This window comes from Carettochelys insculpta, chromosome 2 (genome assembly GCF_033958435.1).
Source record: "Carettochelys insculpta isolate YL-2023 chromosome 2, ASM3395843v1, whole genome shotgun sequence".
Lineage (NCBI taxonomy): Eukaryota > Metazoa > Chordata > Testudines > Carettochelyidae > Carettochelys > Carettochelys insculpta.
In genome coordinates this window covers 74,401,599-74,425,682 of record NC_134138.1, presented here as the reverse complement: position 1 = coordinate 74,425,682, position 24,084 = coordinate 74,401,599, and the positions used below count along the sequence as shown (strand labels likewise).

The following is a 24,084-nucleotide window of genomic DNA, read 5'->3' as shown; positions in this document are numbered from 1 at the left end:
TTGGCACTTCTCTGAATGAATTCTGACCTTATCTCTCTTTAATAATGATCTTTGGGGTTTGTGGTGATGAGTAGCAGTTTGCCACTCCTTTTTTAGTTGCTGTGAAACTGCCCTCATTGTTGCTGCATTGTTTCAGTAGCGAGAGAGAGTCTGTAATAGTGATTGATTCAATTAAACAGAAATATCTGGACTGTCAGCTTGGGTTCTTGGATATGTTACTGCACTGATCCTCAAGGAACATGAAATGTGTTAACATGAAAATTAATTTATTTTCCAGGAAAGAAAAAAGCTATTTAATGAGCCTTCTCTTTATTGAACATTTGCTATACTCAGAAGGAATAGGATTATGGAAGCTTCCAAATATATGTTAATATTCCTGTGACTGTAGCTGCACTTATTTTAATATAAGATTGGTATTAAAAAGTTCTTCTGTGTAGATCAGTTTTGATTTCTGATTTAAGTGCAAAGCATAGTACAGTTGCTTATACATGGTCATTAACTTGCTCCCTTATTTGGTTAATACTTATTAATTATGCAATGCTAATTATATTGCCACCTGCAGAAAAGAACGGTAACTCGGTTGAGATTCACCCCTTTGCCAGTAAACCAATTCGCCTAGCAGTTAAGTTGTGGGCGATAAGTACAGGAACCACTCTGCCAAAGTAATTAGGGCAAAGAGACTTCACACTGGGGAACAGGAGGATTTGATACCGTGCCAGAGGTACAGCTCAGAGATGCCTGGCAATGTGTGGTGTGCCAACTGGAAATTCACCTCAAGCTCCTAATGGCAACCTGGGCTTTCATTCTCTTCCATTTGCCCTGCTAACCCAAACCCATTTCAAGACACTTCATCAGTATTCCCCTTTCTGTCTTAATACTGTAATGGGTTTGTGGCCTAGATCTATCTGTACTGGAAATTGGTATGAAAACACTGCCTCCTTCACAAACATAACCACGTGTGTCTCTAGATCTAGCAAGCTCCTGTTTAACACCCCCCACTGCCCCACCAACCTGCAGAATCCTGCAAATGTCCGTATATGGAATCCAACACTGAACTGAGGAATTTCTACAATGACGCTAACTTTGCAATTTGGTGTTTTCATTTGTAGCTGAACCAAATACCCAAAAGAAGAAGAAAAAGAAAAAGAAGAAAAAGAACAGAATGGCAACACCATCTTTACCTGTTGAGATTGCTGCGGATCCTGAGCTGGCCAAATACTGGGCACAGCGTTACAGATTGTTCTCTCGGTTTGATGAGGGGATTAAATTAGATAGAGGTATGTTATTAGCTGGAGCATGCGAATGTTGTAGTGTAAAGTTATTTAAACCAGCACACTCATTGTCTGATAAGAAACAACAAAGCAAAAGTGAATGCTAGTTTACATCATTGTGGCACATATGAGTAAATTTACAGTGAACTGGGGCAGATGAACATAGATCATAGATTTCAATGGAGCTGTGTTGATCTCTATGGAGGGTCTGCCACATATGTAAGACAGGATCTCCTCTGAAAATTGTGCTGCCTGTAATTATGCTATATTCTGTTTGGTTAATTTATGTTAGTGGTGGTCTTCACAAAGCAGATGGCAAAAGGTGTGTGTGGCCAAGTAAACTTGTAAAATGTTGAAATACGTTGATTAAATGTTTTGTTCGCATATTAAATGCTATAAATTTAGTCAGTTGCTAAAATGCAGCTTTACGTAGATCCTTATAGGTTCTCCAAAGGGCAAAAAAAAGTCATAAATGTGCAGAAAGATGAGTGATTGTTATGACAATGTCTTGTGGGTTTTTATCATCTTATTTCAAACGATCCCCTTCCTGACTTCAGTTATAAAGACGGCATGGTCTGTGTTCTCCATTGGCTTTTTTTTTTTTTTTTTTTTTTGCTCTGGTTTAATTTTAACATAAATTCTGGATCTTCTGTGTTCGTTAGTAACAGAATGACACCGTAGTGACTGAAGCATATACTATTATCTTTCGTCATGATCGTGTTGGGCTTGATCCCAGAAGCTTTTGAGCACATTGGCTCAATCTAGCACTGAAGTACGTGTTCGGCTGCAATCGCACGAGTACACTGACTTTAGTGGGACTACGGGACGTAAAATTCTGTACGGAATCAGTATTTAGAACCTTACAGGATCAAGCTCATAATTCTAGTAAAATGCCTGGTGCGATAGTTGCCAGGCTTAACTTGATGTTCAGCTTCTGTTCAGTTCTTTGGATGAGTTGATTTTTGAAAACAATTGACAGCTTTTTTCCTCCATCCCATCCAACATTCCCTCCATCAGAGGGTTGGTTTTCTGTTACACCTGAGAAGATTGCTGAGCATATTGCAACCCGTGTCGGGCAGTCCTTCAGCTGTGATATAATAGTGGATGCGTTCTGTGGAGTTGGAGGAAATGCCATTCAATTTGCCTTGGCATCCAAAAGAGGTAATCATCTCTTTGTATATATTGATTTAATATGTTTGAAAAGATAGGGCTGCTCTTGTATTTCTGCCATGCATATTTTAATCAGTTTATGTTAGCCAAAGATGATCACTTGTTGCATTATTCAAAGTTATTTTATTTATCGTGTGTTGTAGTAAAAAGCTAATCTATATAGCAGGCATATCCCAATCCCAAGTAGACTCCCTTAGTGCTGAGATATTTTAAAAAATAAATAACGGGCTGCAATAGTGATTAAAATGGTGAGTCTGAATTAATCTGTATAATTAATTTTAATTTCAGTGAAACTCTCACAGAATTTCCAGTCTCCCACAACAGAGTGGTGCAAAATCTAGGGAACTTGCTTCAGAAGGCAGGTCCAGCTTGTAACAGACTTCTTGGGGCCATGCCTGTGACAAACTGAGGGGCAGCACTGGCTGGCTCTGAGAAGTGCCATTCCCAAGCTAAAAAATGGATGAAAAGAAAATGGGAAGAAAATCCTCTTCACTTCCACAGGAAAAAGAAAACCCATTTATAAGAGATGTTCCCAAGAACAGTTTTTTCCCTCAGGAAATCATTTTGCAGGTTTAATAATCCCACAGTCCCCAAGAATCTCTTTGATGATTTTGTCACTCTTGATCGGGTTCTGATGAAGTACAGGAAGTTAAGGTAATGAGCGTGTTAGTGTCGGATGAGCGGCTTACAGCCCCTTGTTTCCATGACAACTCAGCAGTATGCAGTTGTGGGCCACTCATAAGCATACTCAATATTAAATACAAAATATGTCCAATAATAGGAGCACATGCTGGTGCAGCTGAGCCAGTTACTGCAAAGTAATGTTAATCTAAAATTAGTTTATTTTTAAATTGAAAATTAATTTCTTCTGCTTTAATTGAATGAAAGCAGTTTCAGTGAAAACATAGTGTTCATCTCCAGGAAATCTATCACTAAGCATTCCTGGGTGAAAAGCAGATTCATATTCTACTACTGAGTGTTTTGTGGGGAAGGCCGGTGATGACGGGATATGTGCTAAATGTGGTAGTTCACATTCCGTTATTTCTGTAACTATTCTTTTAATCTTAACTTAGTTTTGTACTTTATATTTTGTGACTGAGTTTTTTGTAAATGCTTATAGTGTGTCATAAGAGCTAATCAGAGTCATTTCTGTAGCTCAAAAGTGTGTAGAGGTGAAGGGAAACTGTACCATGGACCAGACCTTCTTTTCTGATCCAGGCTTGGGACCACAAAATCCAATAAGGAAGAGAGGTAGTCTTACGATGCCTTGCAAGCATACAGTTATCAATGACATAGAAATATTTAGGCTATGTCTACACTGCCTGATAAAATCAAATATAAGGTAGTTATCTCAATTTTACAACATTACTGTCTTCACTTAAATATCACTAGCTCAATTTTTCGGAGCACTAAGATTGATATAACGTTGAAGGTGGGTGAGTGTCGTATGAAGTTCGATTTAAAAAGTTCAACTGAGGGCCAGTATGGAAGCGCCATGTTTTTTAATCGATTTCCTTAGCCTCTAGAGGTGTCCCATATGTATCCCACAGTGCTCAGCTCTGGCTGCTTCCATCTTTGCTGCTCTCCAGGTGCCCAGGAGTTAGATAACAGGAAGCCTGCGAGTTCGAATTTGCACCAGGAAGCCTCTGGCTATGGGATCTGGCTTGTATGAGAGACTGAGAAACTTCTTTCTTTCTTTGTTATCAGTGCTGTGAGATCATCTACACATTAAAAATGGCCCCCACACAGTCGGGGCTGCTCCCCTCCCTCCGCTTAGGCAACACTGAAGGGACCTCGTCAACTGGCCCATCATCTTCTGATCCACCCGACTCCCCCAACAATTGGAGGAAAGGGTCCAAGGGGTCAGGGCTGTCCCCCATGCCTGAGCAACACCACATGTTGAAATTTGGCGAGTCCCATCCCCTGTGTTGGACCACTCTGTGTAACGTAGTGGGAAGTCAAAAATCTTTTTCCTCACCTTTTCTATCCTCTTTCTTCACATTTTGGCCCCCTTAACACAGGAAAAAGTGTCTAGAGGGCCAGTTGAGAAGACACAAACTGCTGGATGATCCCAGGGCAGTGGAGCATTCGTGTGTGTAAATTTGGCAAGCCCCATCCCCCATGTTGGGCACCTCCATGTAATGAACTGGGAAGCCAAAAACCCTGCCTCACAAAATCTCTTTTTTCCAAACCTTTGCTGTCCTACTGTTCCTTCAAGCTTTGCATTGTTCCTGTATTATTTTCAGGGATCATGTTCCTCTAATCAAGGGTGAGGGGACAGTGGCTGGAGGGCCAGCTGAAAAGAAACAGAAACCTGCTGCTTTTTGTATAATCTTTGATAATTCAGTTATAAAAAACACTTCAGTTATAGAAGTAAGACATTTCAGTTAATTTGGTGATCTTTGTTGATGTCCTACTTTTCCCTCTTTCCTTCTGGAAAAAATGTCAGTCTGCTTTCCAAGGGAGGGGAATGAGGGCAATGCAATGTGGGAGGATGAATCACATATCCACAATCACTTGTGGGGCATTTTTTTCCAATGCTGCACCAGCGAAAATACACAGAATGCTATGGAGGTGAGGGAACGGTGGGATAGGTTCCTACAATGCACTGTTGCAGAAGTCAGTGTTTGGCGATTGAATGTGGCAGCAAATAAATCGACTTTGTGGGGAAGCTGGGGAGGTGAGGATACTCAAATTCAAATTTATAAAACCCAGTGTTACAAAATGAATTTTAATAAATTTGAATTTATCTCATACTGTAGACGTAGCCTTAATTTGAAATGGGAGGACTTAGGTCATCTGGCAGCTGATAAGCGTGTGGGTAGCCCGATGTGAAAAACATGGTAAGGCCTGAGGTGAGACGTAACGCTTATGCTATGTCAGGTGCACGTAGCTTGTTTAGTTTTCAGAAGAGTTATTGATTAGTGTCATCCCTTGCAGCCTGTCATTCATTTATTCTTGTGCTAAGATCAGCTGCCAGCCACGTAGTCTGAGCTGCGTGGCCTAGGGGGTTTGCTGGTGTCTAAGAAAGGAGTCCTTGCCCTCCCAGAATGTACTGTTGTAACCAGTGCTTCAGCCCAGTGTTGAACTGGTGGATCAGCGTAGTGCGGGAGTCTGCAACCTGCAGCTCTATAGCTGCATGAGGCTCTTTAAGGACTTCTTTGTGACTCCCGATGCAAAGTAACAAAAAAAAAAAAAAAACTGATTATTTTCAATAAATGGTGAATTCCTAAAAGCATCAAAATGAACAAATCATATCTAAATAGCAAATTATATGTGATCTCCAAACTTTGGATATCTCACCCAAGCGTCTTCTGGAGATAGAGAGAAGGTTCAGGAGTGAAAATCAGGAAGACAGTGGTGCGAACTGAGATACATAAAGTGTAAGGAAGGAGACTATTTAAAAAGCTTGTGAACATTCTGCAATGAACATGTATCACATTACAGATCGTGCGTGCACTGTTCTTAAAATAGGCATGACAAAACGTACGGTTTGACGTTATTTATTAAGGACTGTCTCTTATTCACATGTACCGTGGCTCTTGAATTATTGATTTTTTTACCGAATTGGGAAAAATGGCTCTTCTTGCTATGTTGGTTGCCCACCCTGCCACAGCAGCAGATGCACAGTCCCAAAGACCCCAGTTTAGCAATACAGAGGGAGCCATTGCAGAACTGTGCTTCGCACATGCAGAGTACGTACAGCCACAGCTAGCTTTCCCAGATCTCACCTGCTTTCCCATCTTCATGTACTGTGAAACTGTACTGGCCCTGCAGCGTCTAGGAATCTCTGCTTTGCCACGTCCAAAAGTAAGAACTTGCCTCTTGCAGGAAATACAATTTGGCGTTCGTTAGCAACAAGACTGAGATAATTAGCTGTGGTGTGTGACAAAAAGGACACACATTTTAAGGAATGCGTATTGGTATATGACAAAAGCTTCACCTAGTCATGGAAGTCCCTATTGGGAACACACAATTAGTGGGTTTATGAATGCATTCTGCACGTGAGACCTGCAATATACACCTTCACCAAAGGAACATCTTCTTTGTCAAGCAATATTGACATCTGTCCAATGGCTTTGTCAGCTTGTGTATTTCACATAGTGCTCATTCTTTTTCCTTATTTGCAGTGATTGCAATCGATATTGACCCTGTTAAGATCAGTCTTGCCTGCAATAATGCAGACGTATATGGAGTAGCCGATCAGATAGACTTCATATGTGGAGACTTCATGATGCTGGCTTCTCATATAAAAGCAGATGTTGTGTTCCTCAGCCCTCCATGGGGAGGCCCTGACTATGCCACAGCAGAAATCTTTGATGTTAGAACAATGATATCACCTGATGGATATCCTTTTTCAGTTATATATTCACATTGACCTCTCTCACATTTACAAGAGCTTAATTTCTGTTAGTCCATAAAACCCCTGCATGATTATTTGGCTCTGTCTCGTTCTGATATCTTGGGTTCCTTTGAACTGGGTTTGGAACTGCAGGTGCAAACTACTTTAGACTGTTAGGCCTTATAGGTCTGAAATTGGATGCCCAAAATCTGAGGTGGTCAAAATTAGTGGTCACAGTTACAGCATTTGGTCCTTGGTGATTTGCCCATGCAGAGGGTAGTGGTAGAGCTTGAGTTAGTACTCAGGAGCATCTACCTTCAAGATTGTTGTATGGTAAAATAAGATCATGTGTCTCCAAAAATTATCAATAAACAATCACTGCTATCACTTCTGATTTTTTTTCCCCTCTCAAAAGTACATCCTATTTACTTAGAATTTTTTTTTCCAGACTCTAAAACGTAGGAGATGCTGCATCCCACAAAACCAATCAATAGGAAAAAGCAGTGCTATTGATGCGGAAGTTTTAATCCTGTCTGTCTTAGTAGACCTTTTCCATTTTGATATTGTATAGCATCTTGTTGGCCTCTTGCTAACTTGATAATTGATGCGTGTGTGTGACTTTCAATTTGTCTTTCATATGTGTGTGATTAATTAGAAGGATCAAGCCAGAATATGGATACAAAACAGCTAGCTAATTAAAAATGTGCAACAGTTGTAAAAGACATGGTTTTCATTATAAGGAACAATTTTATTGAAACTCTGACAAATGAAACACTCCATAACACGTGGACATATTTATGGAATGTGAGGAGTTTATCCGTTTTGGTAATACTAGGTCTGATATTTCAAAAGAGTATCTAATGCATGGCACCAACAGATTAATTAGAAGTGTATACTATCCCTGATGACTAGATTGGGACTTTCTAACATATCAAATTAACCCTTGCAAAGCTTTTATTTTTCCTTTACTGATCTCTACATTTGAAATTTTCAAGCTGTCCCAGAAGATCACAAACAACATTGTCTATTTCCTGCCACGCAATGCTGATATTGACCAGGTGAGTTATCATTCATAAGCCATTTTCAGAAGCAACTTTGCTGAAGTAAACTAAAAATTGTCAGTTTGTTTTTCCTTTCTTCATTCTAGAACAATAGGCTTTTACTCTCTGTTTTGTGTACCACTCTATTCCAAATTCCTATAGACTTCTGGCATGGCCTATCTTGTGATAGTCGTTGCAATTTTGTAATATTGGTATAATACTAACTTGATTATCCAGCATCCCTGAACACTGAGGATTGCCAGATAATGAAATGTTCTGGTTATTCAAACTGGGGTAGCCATCCCTGGCAGATGTCAGTTAACCAACTTTGCCAATTATCCAAGTGCCGGATAACACAGCTTTTACCATAAGAATAATATGATGAATGATCACCCATGTTCCATACAGCTTTGCAGTCAGTATTAGTGTAGAAGGATTTTTCCTGAAATATTATGTGCCTATCTTGTAAACAGTAAGTTTTTTAGAATTTTTTGTTCAGAATATAAGAATAGAAATAAGTTGTTCTTACTTTTCATTCCTCCCTCCCCTCACTATTACAAATAAAATAACATTTGTTTAGTGCTGGCACCTGCATAGTGGGAGGGCGGGGGAGTAGGAAAATCGGTAGTCACATCCCCAGAGAACTTGTTACAGGATTTGTCATATAGAATCAGGTCATTAGTTGTTCAAATATGCATCTTGTCTTCTGGAGGAGCTATTTTCTGATTTCATTTAATTTATGTATGTATTAGAAGAAGGGAAGAATCTGTAATATACCAAGTCAATTTGAGCTAAGCTGTACATGGCAAGGAAACTCCTATCTGCACCCAATGGAGGCCAATTTCACCCTCAGTTATAAAGTGTGATTACCCCTATTTTACTACAAGCAGTTAGAGACATTGGTATTGGCCATATAACCTTTCGTTCCTTTTTTATTTTAACTTACCATATCTGTCTCTGTCACCTGTGGTGGTCAGTCTGTGTGGAATTCAGTATCAAGTGTTTCTTTTTATTCTTCTTTAAATTTGGTCTGCCATTATTTTTTAATTTAGTTCTTGATTTATATGAAGGTTCAGAGGCATTTATTTTTTATTGGTTAATATTAATGAACATCAGTTTTACTGAACACATACAAATTGAAGAGATGTTTCCATTGATGATGAAAAATTTAGGCAAAGTAAGTAAAATGTTGCTTGAGAACTTAGCTTAAGGTACACCTCTTTACTTAGTATAGTTTGACATGATGACAATTTGTATTTTAACAACTATAAATCTTCAGCATTTTGAATCTGTGTCTACTGTCATTACATTATTATTCTTATCCACATTCTCTGGCCCTCATAGTGTCATACAACTCAAAGTTTAAAATCAGTTCAAAAAAACTTTGAAACATGGATATACATATGGTATCTCACAGAGCTGGAAGGGACCTCAGGAGGTTATAAGTCCAGTCCCTGCACACATGGCAGGCGGTATCACCATCACTGACAGACTTTTTTAATCTAATCTGTGCAAGGCCCCCTCAAGGATTGAAAACTCACAACCCGGGGTTTATAAGGCCAGTCCTCTAACCACTGAGTTATCCCCACCTTCCCCCCCGTGCTGTGGCCCAATGCAGCAGTCTCTAGTTCAAGCAACTGTGTGCAGCTGAGGCTGCTAGCCCAGTGCCCCTACCGAGCAGCCCCTCCCTCCCACCAGTGGCACACCCTTGCAGCATTCCCTCAGCTCTCATTCTCTCCCCTCCCCAAAGATTTCATCATAGGTATTTCTAGTGTAAGTCATGGACACATTGCAGGCGGTGAATTTTTGGTTTTTTGCTCTTGACTTGTCCATGACTTTTACTAAAACTACCCAAGACAAAATTGTAGCCTTCCTTATGCTGATAGGAGAGTGCTCTCCTGTCAGCATAGTGTCTTCACCCAACATGTTACAGGGGCACAGGAGCACTAGCGCATGGTAACGTAGACCAGCCCTTGGTTAAAATGCGGGTTATCCAGCTTTCTTTCTTCAGTTCATTCTTCTGTCTCTAGAGGGAGCAGTAGTATCACTAAATGATGGGAAAAGGTGTTACACAAGAATTCACAGGAAATTATTTGGGTTTTTAAAAATCCCATTAAATTTACCTGCATGTGATTGTGATTTTTTGTTACAAGAATAATTTTGGTGCACGTTTTCATCTTTAGGTCAAATTGGAGATGAACAGCTCCAGGAGAATGTTAAAGATCTGTTTTTAACTATTTTTTTCTGTTTATGCTAATTATAGTACAATTATTCCTTGCTTTTTAAGCACTCTTTGTTGTGTGTGACATACTGCATGTTGTTGAATCTCTTTGCTTCAGGGTTTTAGTGCACTGAGTATGTTTTCTTTTGGGGGGAAAAAACAACTAGTATTTTCAAATTAACAAAACTAGCAATCAAATGATTTTAAAAGGCTTGGATTGAGGAGTCACTTTAACTGGCTGCTGGTTGTACATTTACACAGTATACCACACACTTTCATTTGGAAAAACTCCCTCAGAGAGACAGGTTTGAGACACAGATTCAAAGAGATTTTCTTGTTCTCGTTAGGGTATTTGTTCATTTTGTTTTAGAGTTTCCAGCATCAAGCTCAGTGGAAACTCTTGAGAAATCCAGATAGTTTAAAGCCCCACTGATTTCACCTGGTGGCCTGTTCACTTAGAAGGTTTTTGCCCCCCTTCCCCCCCCAAAAAAAAAAATTGAAAAACCGTCAGGGATCAGGGAGCAGAATTTGTCCCTAAGGTAGTAATTCTGGCTCTTACCACTTGCTTTTTCTTTAGGGATTTTGACACTCTTGCAGTGTTACAGCCTTTTTTATATTTAGTGAGAGAGAGCGTGAATGTGCAGTGGCTGTTGTACCTATTGATCCTTTTCCCTTCTCTCAAATTCAACACCTTTGCCCAGAGATTGACCTAAGCTGGAGGATATGCTCTTTCTACTATGCCAATATAAGATCTGAAACTTAGAAGGAGAATTTATTATTTCTGTCAAGGAGTATTTTAAATTACACAAAAGTTAACTCTGAGACATCTGTTCTATCACTGAATGCTGAAAATAAAATTGGTTTTGCAGCATAGCTCTACTAAAATGATGACCTAAATGTCAATCTACTGAGATCCTGAATGTGACATCTCTGATTAAAACGGTGTAGGATTTTTAACCTGGTAGAGAAGAAAATTGGAATAGTGTCATAAAGCTATGGGAGAACACCTAGTGCAAATCATCCACAGGTGATAAGTTTTTTTTCATTTTTATTTTTATTTTCAATTCAAGTATCAACTTATTTAACAGGATTTTAACTCAAAATTGCTAGAGGCTAATATACCAAATTTCACTAGTTTTTTTGGAAATCACTGGCCTCCCTGGCTCTGGATAATTAGCTTCCATGGTACTGTAATTTGAGTACTTGAGTATTCAGTTTTTAATTTTAGAGATAGTCAAATTGCATACAAAGTCAGTCGTTATGAGTGACTAGTTACATTAATTTTTTTCCTTTTAGCAAAAATGTGATACCATGAATTGTCCTTATTTCTTAACACTGTCTATCTTTATTTCTGTAAATATCACAATGTTAGTCAATCTTTTTCAGTAAAGTACCCCTTTAAAAAAAAAACCCAGTACCTACAATTTTCTGGCACAATTTTTTTCTACCATTGCAACACACGTGTTTGAACAACTTAATCGTAACTAGGTGGTTGGAAGGAATTGCCTGTAGGCAATAAACTTGCCATCATTCTTATGATTGTTCAGAAAAAGATAAATAAAACAAATTAAATGAACATAAAATAAGACAATGTTTTAATTCAGAAAAAAGGTTGAGAAACTGTCATATACTCTCTGGAAGAGCTCTGCATACTGGTTGAGAATCACTGCAATAGGACATGCAATTATAAAACAATTTAAAAATGGTTACAGTGTGTCCTTAGTCCAGTAAGCACTTTCTACAAGTTAAAATCATTTAGATCAAACTTTACAAGAGTATGTAATTTGGAAAGCCTAAGTTTATGGGTGCTTAGCTTGAGCCCTTAAAATCTGATTTTTCAAAACATGCTAAGCATTTACATTCTGATAACTGGGTCCCTTTAAGGCAGAGGTTCTCAGGCTGGCCCCCAGAGTGTGGCAGAATATGTGGGTCTGATGGGAAGGGGGAATTGAGAAGCTTTTTTGGGGAACCCCCCCCCAATTACTGCACATATTTTACAGAAAGCAATGCATAATTTGCAAAGCTGATTCTCCCAGACATATCAGGCCCTCATGTGGGGCTGTAGCTAGGATTGTGCATTTTGATGGGTATTTAAGCTTGCAAGCATTCTGCAAAGTTGTCGCTATCAATGAGTTAATTCATTTGCTAGGATGTTGCATGTACATTTAGTTGTCAGTATCAGCCACAATTGTAGTGGTCCTGTTGCTCCAATGGATTGTTGGCTCTGCTTGAATCAATGCCTTACTGGCTTCAATAGAGTAAGAGATGCATCTTGATTTTTTTTTTTATTTTATCTGTATGTGCACTTATGTGACAGCAGGCATAAATTACTACAGACACAAAAAGCAGGGGCATGGTCAAATAAGTTTAGGGATTACTGCTCTAAGGTTTTTCATATTGGGAGCCCAAAATTACTAGACCCTTTGCAAAATCTTGGTCTTGGCATACAATGATTAACCTGCTGTAAATTGTCTCCCTATGATTGGATTTTATTCCAGCAAAGATCATTGCAATCTTTAACTATCAAGACTATTGACAATTCTGGGTTAACAGCCATGCTAACACCATTGTTATTTCCAACAAGCAAACTTCTGTTGTCCTCCTAAGGTAATCTGCACTGATTCTTTTTAACAGTAGTCACTCTTCCTTCCCTGCCGCTCCTCTTCCAGCAAACTTTAAAGATAGGGGAGGGAGCAGGATTCTTTTCAAAAAAGCATTAGTAATAATTTCCCATTTTGACCTTCGTTGTTACAAAAGGTGAAGGCAAAGTTAGTCTCAAAGCAGTATAAGAAAGCTGATTGATGTTAAACCATTAGGTCATTTTGCAGAGTCCTCTATTAGAGCTACTTAGTTGGCAGTTAAGAGAGAAGTTTTCTCAACATGGATGCATCTCTGTTAGGACTGTAAGGATGAGTATACTATATGCCTCCTTAGAGAGTAAGCCACAGGTGGATTTTCTAACCAAAGGCAATTTTCCCAACTAACTTTATGTAGTTTTGTTATCTACAAAGCTATCCAGACATTTTCCATGTCTTGTTGTAATTTTTTACTTCTTTGGAAGATCCTAGAGCCCTCCCGTTGCCTCTGTGGCCCTTCTTCTTCTGTAGCTTTCTGTAGCATCTCAGCAGCTTTCCCCATCCTCAGAAAAAAACAAATAGTCTTTAAGGGGACAGTGGGTAAGTGAGCTTTGCCCGTCTTTGATGAGGCCATGCTCTGTTGCCATATTCTGATGCCCCAGAAACTGGTTAGACACATTTGCTTCTTGTGTGCAGGCGGTATTTTATTCTAAACCCTTCCAGCAGCCCTGGTACAGGGTAACATCACAGTTCTCACCTCTGCTTCATTTCAGCCCTTCTTTGCTTGGGCTGGAAGAGGAGATGAGCTCTTTCTCCCTCTCACAGGGAATGCCTTCATTCCAGGCTCAGCTAGCCCTGTCCTCCTGCCCCGCATACTTCATTCCTAGCTTTTATTGGATTCACATGAGACCTAATTAGTTCATTAGCTTCCTTAGTCTCTCCTGTTGAGCTGCTTACTCAGTCATTGCTGGGGGAACCAGTTGTGGCTACAATGAGCAGACTGCTGACCCACCTGCCAGATCTCGGCACTGTATCATACCATTAAGTCATTCTTAACAGGCTTTGAATACACTGCTTCAAATAATAGTGTCTACATTCAAACTGCATTGGACAAAGTAGGTAGACAATGCCTTTATGTTGTTCAGGGAGGTGCTTTTGCCGTGTCTAATGGGACGCTTATGTCAACCAGGAAAAAAATTTATATGTAAACACATGCAGAAATAGGTTGACACAATGTGACTTACCTCAGCCTAACTTGGTAGTGCAGAATAGGCCTAGATCTCGAGGTTTTATTTCCAGAGAGGTAACGAGAGTATTTATCTAAATAAATTCATATATTTCCACTTAAAATAGATTATTTTCCCGTTTGGAACAGGAACCTAGCACAAAGGGAGTTTTGACCTATAAATGGGGCTTCTGGGATTTGTGTTCATACAAATAATAAATAATTAGGTCAGGATGGCCAACCATTTAGAGACTAAGAGCCATAAAAGCTGTGGATAGAGTGCAAAAAGCCACATATTATATATTTATGTTTATATATCTATAGGTAGGTAGATTCTATTTGTCTGTCTATCTGTCTCTCTATCTAGATATTTATATAGATATGGCTCAATGTCCTCTCCCAGAGACCCAGTCCCCCTCCCCTCTTCCAGTGCAAGGCAAACCCAGCTCCCCTGCTCTAACCCAATGCAACCTCCCCACCCCCAGAGCCAGGCACTCCCAGCCTCCCCACTCAAACCAATCCTTCACCTCTCCCCCAGAGTCAGGCACCCTGGTCCCTCCATAACCCCCATTCTAACTCAATGCCTGTTATGCCTGGGACTCAACAGAGGCACCGCAGCCATGCTTCTCCCTCCAGGTACTGAGGTGTGTTTGCAGAGCACATGTGGCTCAAGAGTCTGTGGGTTATGCACTCCTGAATTAGGTGTTGAGGTATATGGAGTTACATTCTGTAAGTGATTAACTTTATGCTCAATCATGTTAGGTCTAGAAGCATATTTTTCATGAAAGTTTTACCAAAGATTAAAGTGGTTTTAAAGATTAAAGTGGTTCAAGAGGTTTCTTATTTGATTTGAAAAAATTGGATTAGGTGACTTGTTCTCTTGCAAAAGCAGCAGGATACTCTGCACAAATTTTCAAATGAGATCTTTTGCTTTTATGATCTTATCCAAATAAGCCAACTCAATAAAGATAGGATTGAGTTTCTGTTTGATATGTTAAGGCAAGGTAATAGAGGATATAGTGATATTGTTAAAACCTGTCTGTAGTAACTCTGCAAATAAAATGTCTTAATATTATTCAAACAAAAAGGAAACTAGTAAAAACTAATCTGAGAATCACAGTGGCTTTCTGACAGCAACAGATCTCTATGTAAATTGAGGAAATGTGGTTTCAGATGGAGAATGCACATTGTTAAATTGGGAGGTCAGAATCTGACTTTTTCCTGGGGTTTTGAAGGGTTTCAGGTATGTTGGCTGTGGTTTGTGATTCATATTGTCCACTAAAGAACTTCTGAAGCTTCTTAACTTACTGTTCACTGTTTAATTTGTAAGATATTTGCACCAGCAGTTTATTAGTGATGGAGAATGTTAGGAAAGGTCAGAGAATGCTGAAGTAACTAAAAAAATTGGTGTAAGGTATACATCAAGAATAGAGTAGATTTTGCTTTTAAGCATGAAGAGAGCCTCTTTTAATTTCTATATCAGTATTTCCCACTGTAATTGTAACAGAACTTTGGTTTCCATTGACTGACTGTTTTTTAATATACAGCAAGTTCTTTCAGAAAATCAGGCCCTATTTCGAAAGAACATGTGGAACGTCCACACATAAAATGTGCTCTTTTGATCTGAAATTGAAAGATTGTGGCTTTTCTTCTGGAAGCCCTCTTGCATTCCCAGATCAGGAAGAGCTCCTCCTTTCAAAAGCTTTTTTAGAAAAAAAGCATGTAGACACTCTGCAGGCACTTTTTTTTGAAACAGCAGTCTTCATGGGACCAATTTTTCAATCCCTGGCTCATTCTTTCAAAAGAGCGAGGGCTGTATGGACACCCTTTATTGAAAGAGCCAATTGATCTTTCAATCCACTTTTGTGTGTTGGATGCGTTCTTTCAAAAGATCTTCTGGAAGACCATCTTTTGAAAGATCGCTGTTGTGTAGACATGGCCTAACAGGAAAAGATCTCTTCCTGTTAGTTGCCACAAAAACATCTAAATTTCTTTTCTTGAGCTGATACTTTTTTGGGGGTGTATATGTATAGTTTATTACAGAAGAAAATTAGCAGGTTTTGGGGTAACTTCTAATGAGCTGAAGCTTTTAGGATGTAAGCCATTCTCATTTCTCTTTGTCTGCTTTATAAAAAGTTTTTTAAAACTTCACACCCAAATGGATACGTGAGGGAAAATGAACAAGAGAGACTTTACTGGAAGGGGCACTATTAATTGCAGTCTTGTTCCCCAAATGAATCATAATTATGTAAAGCTGACAGAGCCAACAGAATACTCATGTTTAGAATAACAAACAGAACATCATGACAAAAATTGTCAGAATGATGGTTTATAAGATGGTCACAAATAGGTGGGAGGGATAGCTCAGTGGTTTGAGCATTGGCCTGCTAAATACAGGGTTGTGAGTTCAGTCCTGAAGGGGGCCATTTTTAGTGCTCTGGGGCAAAAAAAAAAAAAAAAAAAAAAAAAGCTATGGTGCTTGGTCCTGCCAAGAAGGCAGGGGACTGGACTCAATGACCTCCCAAGGTCCCTTCCGGCTCTATGAGATGGATACATTTCCTCACCACTAGTAAAGTTATTACTCAATGGCTGAACAGGAGTTTCCTCCAAATTTATGGAAAAGATTTAGGCAAACTGCCCAGGGATGTCAGCTGAACTTTAGTGCATAATAAAATCCAATTCTGTTTCATTAAACATGCAGTGAAAGCAGGATTTCTTTTTAGAGGTGTAAGCCGAGACCGTAGCTCTCCACAGCATTTCAATCCACATTTTCCATGGCAACATCAACCTCTAAAATATGAGATACCAAATTCTAATCATACATCCATTCCTTTTTTTTCATAGAATATTTTCCCATAGAATTTAAGTCTAAAAAGGACCGTCAAATTATTTTGTATGATTTTTGGTATTTAAAAGCCATTAAATTTCACTGGTATGTCCCTATATTAAGCTCAAAGACTTTCCTTAAAATAATTCATCAATCCACAGGAAACGAAATTGGCAGAGAACAGGGCAGACTAAAGCAGGGCCGGGGAACTTTTTCAGGTTGGGAGCCATTGGCTTATAGACAAATCACCCCAGGGCCATGCAAATTAAAACTAAAAAGGGAAAAAAAGCCCCACTGATATGGAGTCTGCTCCCAGTCAGTGCCCTCCACTACTCTGATTGGCCAGAATTCCAGCCAATCACAGCAGCAAAAGGAAGCCTTCTGGCAGGCTGCCAAAACCACTTGCCACCGTGGGAGATGTTATATCCCCAACACCTTAAGGGTTTTTGGTGGGTTGTACTGGGCTGGATATGCCAGATTTTTAATTTCTCATTAAAACTTACAATGTGGGTGTGCTGCTGATCCCTTAACCACCCGAGGTGGGGTCCTGTGCCATTTTTATTTTCAAAGCAGATGGGGTACACTTCCCTGGAGGTTCCTGTTATATATTCCAAAGGTTGACCCCACAGTGTAGGTCACCATTGTCCATGCCACCCCCAAGTTCCCTTCACAGAGTCATTTAAAAGGTTGTGATCGCTGGGGTTCCTGTCATCAAACCAGGCTGGTCCCTACTGGAAAACGTTGCTTTTGTTCCACCAGTCATTTAAGTTTAAAGGAACAAATTCAACTCTAAGTCCTGTGGAGAAATTTAGCAGGGTGCACATCCAGCAGTTTGTAGCACCGGCAGCAGAGGCAATGGTCTGGATGGCGTTTTTGAGTGGGTGCTCAGGTGCGGCTGAGATCACAGTGACCAGAGGAACATCACAGCTAATTCTGGCGTCATGCTGTTGTGTGCATTGGGATGGGCTCAGGCTGATAAGTAAAGAGCCCTTGAGGCGTATTTGCAAGTCCTGTGTGGGTTGTTATCTCGTTAACTCCTTTCCTGAAAGAAAGCACAAAGTCAGCAGGTCTTGGGTACAATCCAAGCCTCAGAAATGGTTAGTGGCAGCTTGTCAGGGTTTGCAATAATCCAAACTCCCTTTTCTTTTTAAGACTGGAGTATACAAGTGTGTGTGCCCAGGCTGGGGTGCTTAACTACCACGGTATCCCCAGGGGCATATTTGGAGTTCGTTAGTGGTGCTCCTGGAGTCAGAGAGGCTTTCCTTGTAGGGAAGAATCCCTTGCTAATTGGGCTACCTGTAGGGGTCTGCCGGTTGTTAAGCCGCTGGACCACAGAATCTAATCTGTCTCCCCAGGTACCGTCCATAGGCTTCAGGTGGTATTTTAACAGTCCATTCCATCGCTCAACTATGCCATTAGGCTGAGGTCGGTATGGGAGGTGAAAGGTCCATTGAATTCCGTTCTGGAGAGCCCACTCCTGGACAGGCTTGTTTTTAAAGTGTGAGCCATTGTCAGACTGAATTTCCTGGGGCGTTGGGACAAGTGCTATTAGGCGGTTTAGTCCCATAATTGTGGACAGTCCTGTTGCTAAATGAGTAGGGTAAGCAAACCCTGTTCCTGAGACCACACTTCCATCCCTGTGAGAATGTATTTCCACCTTTGTCTGGTGCCGGGCAATGGTCCCACATAATCAACCTGCCCGGTTCCCCATAGTGTCTTCCCATCCCTTAGTGTGGCAAACCGTTGTCCCTCAGTGATATGCCTCCTGGTCTCAGCACATGTAGTGCAGGCTTGTACCAAATCCCTAGCCTGTTTGTGGGTGAGGGGCCACCCCCTGATATGTGCCTGCCTTACCAGCTCCCCACTTCCTCATTAGCAGCCAGCAGTGAAGCTTGAAGCCAGTTCTTGCTCTCTCACCCCAACTCCCAGCAGAGCCTGTGGTCTGGAGCCAGACAGCTGTTTGCTTGATCTGGCTGTGAGGCTTGGGGCTTCAAACCCTGCACCCTGCTGTGAGCTGGATTCTGTGGATGGAAGTCCCAAGGCTTAGGGTCCGGATCCAGACAAGCTGTGGGCCAGGGGTTCCCTACCTGTGGACTAAAATATAATCAGTGCTTGAAGCCCCTGTAATGACAGGAAATTGATTAGGTGTGATATATCATCAGTGGGCAAACCACACCCCATAATACAGGGGACTGCATTAGCCAGTTTGTGTAATTAATCTTGTGTAATACTGTTTTTCCCTGTATAACTGTCAAGTGTTCATTGAACCCTTCTGATTAGAACTGCAGGCTAATATCTTGTACCTAAATAGATCTACAGTCTCCAGTAATTTGAGTGTAAACATAATTGGAAAATGTTCTTAGATTTTATTGAGTGGGCAGCACCTTTGCACTGAATTTTGTTTGTTTCTCTGAACCTCCCATGAAAAAAAGGAAGTTGAGGCAATACCATGGAGTGTGGGTGGCATTTGAGGAGACAATCTATATTATTCATGGCATTCTGGAATCTTGAGACTTTTACTGCATTCTCTTTAATGTCCCAATATTTTTATACTCATATATTTAATTGGCTTTAAGGGTTCTTATCACGTTGCTTAAAGTATTCTTAGTGATTGACTAAAATTGTAACCATATTCATCATGGATATAATAGTATGAAACTATTAGCAACCATACCCAGCGTAACAAGTTCAAATATGCTTCAGTATTGTTATCTTTCTTCAACATGTATATCCTGCGTTTCCTCAAAGTCATTTTTAGTGATATGCTATTTTATAGTTTCCATTTATTTTACTAAGAAGTTGTAAAAATGAAGGAAAACAGTATACCTTTTTGGGGAATACCTTTTTTGTCTTTACCAAACATTTTTATCAAACGGTTCTGTTGTTTCGTAAGAACTCATTAGTCATATACAGAAATATTTCATGCTGCAAATACTGTTCCTAATCAGTTGAAATTATACTGAAATGCCTTTTTACTGGTATTGTGCAGGCACCTGTCATACTGTTTAGTCTCTTTCAAAATATTGATTTAATAATTTCAACAGATCGAATTACAAAACAAGTATTCCAACACTTTGGAAGGAATTAATTTCTGCTTCCTTATACAGCCTGCTGAAAGGAGACTAGCACAAAAGTAATGTCCTTAAATTTGTTTGATTCTTAAATGTTAACAATTTTTCCATTAAAACGTCAAATAAGAAAAATTAAGTCAGAAATTTTAACATTCCTGACCACTTCTCAAATTCAGATTTTTGTGCTATTTACAAATATTTCAATCAGCTTCTGCTTTTGGTTTTGGTGGGTTGTTGATTCTTTTTTTTGCCTTCGGTGTTAGGTTGCATTTTAACAAGTGTTTTCTTTTCCTGTTAATATTAAACTGTGAGAAGAAAAAGCTTTTAACACTTTTGTCTGCTGCTGTAAGAAAATAAATGTGCGTGTCAGATTAGTCTGTGGTAATTATTGATTTGCGTTAAAGCTCAAAGATTAATTTAAATGAATGTTATTTCCTCTCTATTACAGTAGCTGTTTTTTTACTAATACAAAAATAAGAGGAAGTTCAGCATGTTTAAATATAAATTTGTGCTTCATGGTATAAGTCTCAAAGGAATTTAGAAGAGGTAACAGTGCATATTAAACTTTGTATTTTAGCAGCTACTGCCATGGACTTCTTGGTCTAAAGTTAGTTAAAATCTACTTCAGACTTGTAATCCATGACCTTAAAATTTTAGTCAACATAGAATCACTTTGTTGGAGTACAGGACGTTCAGCGTTTGGTATCTTTGCTTTCTTGGGACAATTTAAATGCAACACTGAAGCAAAGACAATAAATTTATCAGTTTATCATATTGGGTACCATCCAGTTATTTAACAGCTGGCATGCAAGTAAACCACAGCACATACATGGAATCATTTTAAAATCAAGGGCTACATCTACACAACAGACAGAAGTTATTGTCAGAAGATATCTTCTGACAGTAACTTCTGTTGACAGATCATGACCACACAGGATAGAACAGTCTCAACAGAATGGCCAACGAGGAGCACAGCAGACAGGGCTGCCCGGTGACCCAGAAGCCCTGTCTGTTCACAGAGGGCACCTCTGGAGTGTCCACGTGGCTTTTTTGTTGGCAGATTCTGTCAAGAAAGGCATTCTGCCTCATGGCAGAGAGGCAGGCATCTGTTGACAAAAGTGCCAAGTTCTGTCGACAGTAGGTTGACAGGACGCCTTTTTTATGTGGAAGTTCCCCGAGTTTTGTCGACAAAACCATCTAGTGTAGACGTAGCTGAGGAGGCCCTGTATCAGCGCAACTGCCTGCCCTGGCACATGTTGCCAGATCAGGGGCTATTGCCCCTTCTGGTCCCTTTAAAAATACATTTCCAATTATCTTCCCTGTATTTTTCTTTCCTCCTTGTAGTAGTCCATCTCAGTTACAACTGTAATAAACAGGTATTTCCTGTTGTTCGCACTCGGCACAGTGGTACTGCATACTGTAAATAAGAAGTAGGAAGAATAGAATTGCTGAATGTTTTTGTCATTGAATGGGAGCACCTGCTGCAACAAGTTCTCTCTTCAACTGCCCTTTACATATTCCTTTAAAACTAGTGGAGCATTATGGATGTGCAAATCACAGTGAGTGAACTTGTCCAGGATTTCTGTCCAGAATATTAAGCAGCAACCAGTCAGTTGGTAGCTGTTTTACTCTAAACATTGTGTGAGGCTTTAAAGTATATTAAAAAAAATCCAATCATGGTTTCTTTGTGACCATTTTTTGTCATTCCATGTTTTTCTTCAATAGTCAACTCACAGGCCATTCATCCGTTCCTTGATTCTGAAAAGTTAGTTTGTATAATCTACAAAACTTATGGGGCTGTCTATTTTGGTGCCATCTGATTGCTGTTTGCTACAAATGAGAAACAAACTGCAGTGCTCTCCAAGCACTGAGGGCCCCTGTACTCCACAATTAATATTTCTGGTAATCAGCTTTAAGTAACATTGAAGTGCGAAACACTAGCATACATTTATTCCACATATGCAGTCTTACTGTTTTACTAGAAATGAATAGCAAAGATATTTTCAGAGGCACAAATGACAGAGACAATAAAGAGTCAGTGTTTTGTTATTAGTTTAAATGTTTAGAGGGAGATTTTCCAGTGTTACCAAAGTGAGTGTCCCTGTATTAATAGTAACCAAGAAAACTTTTGATTGTTTGGTTTGAAAAAAAGACATGTGTTTGACATTGTTTGTTTGTTTTTCTGGAAGTAGACTGTTTTTTTTTATTCCTTTCAGGTTGCTTCTTTAGCTGGACCAGGAGGACAAGTTGAAATCGAACAAAATTTTCTCAATAATAAATTGAAGACAATAACTGTTTATTTTGGTGGTCTAATCAGACAAGATGTATCCTGAATTCAGTGTATATACATACACCCAACTATGAAAAGGTTCATTGTGCTTTAGACTTCCTAATAATGTAGACTTGATTTCCCTTTGTCTCCAGTCATCATCTTTGGTTAAATTTCTTATTTTTTTTCTCCTTTCATTTTTTATTTTGAGAAGTATGTTTTCATCCTGTTTGCAAATATGTCAGTAAAATACTTTTTATAAAAAGATTTTTTCCTATTGATATATTTCTTTAATTAAAATAACAAAATTAAACTTCAATAGTTTTCTTTACCGGAGATCTTCTTATAAATCTAGGGAAAGCTGTCTTCAGAATGTTACTTGTCGCAACATCCCTCTAAGAGGAGTTCAAGCTTCTGTTCAAGTATGTGTGCAGAACCTAAATCATATTTTATAATAGGTATTTTTGTATGTATCAATTTTCTAACCCTACATAATATTTAAAACAAATTGAGAGAGATTTAGCCCTTAGTACAAACTAATGCTGAAAACAAATAATGAAAATGTTTTCTCTGAAAAAATTATAAAGATCTGTGGTCCATGCTTAAATAATTAAGCACATTAAGCTACTATTGAAGAAAATCTGCCCAAGACATACCAAAGTCAGAGTTAAGCAGCCAATGTCAGGGAGTGTGGTAAGCGCAAGGTAAGCTCTTTCTCCTTTTTATGACTTCTGTATCAGACCTTCAGGGCTGCTACTGATATAGCTAACTGAGGCCTCTCAGGGAAATGCATAAACCCATATGGCCACCATACAGTACAAAGGGGTAGACTTTCTGAGGAGTTGATTCTTGAACTCCAACATCTTCCCTGAGAGACCCCAAAGGGACCTCATTGTGGAGAGAGGATGACAAACCCAGCATCTCCAAGAGCAGGGGGTTGCTGTCCATTTAATTTTTTTGGAAGAATGTCTGAGGCAAATGTTGCTCCTCCCTTATAAGCAGGATCATAGGGACTGTGACACACAAGCCCACTTATGGTTCATTGCTCTCTGTTTGCAACGCTTTTCAGACTCACTACGTGTACCACACTGTTGCCATAATCTGTATCTCAAAAGGTGACACGGACAGTGTCCTTTACAAACTACTAAAATCTTGGTGCGCTGTATCTGCAAAGTTATAAATATGTGTTAGAATTATGTTCCTAAAATATGTAGCAGGTGGTGCCTAAGCCCAGTCTCCTCTAGACAAAGAGGATGTGTATTGTCTTGTCTGAACAGCTGGGTCATCAGGCAGAGACAATGAAGAGACACATACAGGGAAAGCAAAGTTTTCAAGGTGGGAGGAAGACAGTATTTAGGGGAGAGAAACTTTTTTCTGGGATTACTTGTCAAAGAATACCTTTCAGTGGTTTACTAGAATACTAGAAAAAATTATAAAGATCTGTGGTCCATGCTTAAATAATTAAGCACATTAAGCTACTATTGAAGAAAATCTGCCCAAGACATACCAAAGTCAGAGTTAAGCAGCCAGTGTCAGGGAGTGTGGTAAGCGCAAGGTAAGCTCTTTCTCCTTTTTATGACTTCTGTATCAGACCCTCAGGGCTGCTACTGATATAGCTAACTGAGGCCTCCAAGGGAAATGCATAAACCCATATGGCCACCATACAATACAAAGGGGTAGATGGAAGAATGGCTGTTGTGAGTCAAACTTCTTGGAACAAAAGAGACTAAGTTTTAGTCTTGGAGGCATATTTTTTCTTCGTTTGTAATCATTTTTGTGGTATAACTTAAACCTGGTTTTTTTGTTAATAAACTTGTTTTAAACTTAAAAAAACTATGCACTGTGCTTTGATGGCAGCAGAGAGTTTGTCAACCTCTGTTTATGTGCTGCTGTGTACTGTCTCTTCTAAAGAGCAGCAGACTTGAGGAGGTTTTGTGAGTCCTACAGTAAAAGGGCTGAATATTGCAAAGAAAGATGTTTTGTGGAGAACTCAGGCCTGCATCAGTGTAGGTATTTCCCTGCAAAGAGTAACCAGGCTGGTGGGAGTCAAGGTGAGGCCATTGTGCTGTGTG

At 39.5% G+C, this 24,084-nt stretch overlaps 1 protein-coding gene across 3 annotated transcripts in view; it reads left to right on the top strand.

The window, feature by feature from the left end:
* TGS1 (trimethylguanosine synthase 1) overlaps positions 1-23,780 on the top strand; it is a 40,837-nt gene extending 17,057 nt beyond the window's left edge. For 2 of the 3 annotated variants that reach the window (XM_074987172.1, XM_074987170.1), the window contains exons 9-13: positions 1,110-1,277; positions 2,289-2,432; positions 6,572-6,790; positions 7,765-7,841; positions 21,960-23,780. In XM_074987172.1, coding sequence (XP_074843273.1) covers positions 1,110-1,277; positions 2,289-2,432; positions 6,572-6,790; positions 7,765-7,841; positions 21,960-22,076 — 725 coding nt within the window. In that variant the 3' untranslated portion in view covers positions 22,077-23,780. The remainder of the gene's footprint in view (positions 1-1,109; positions 1,278-2,288; positions 2,433-6,571; positions 6,791-7,764; positions 7,842-21,959) is intronic. The other variant, XM_074987171.1, reaches the window with a different exon arrangement.
* The last annotated feature ends 304 nt before the right edge of the window (positions 23,781-24,084 follow it).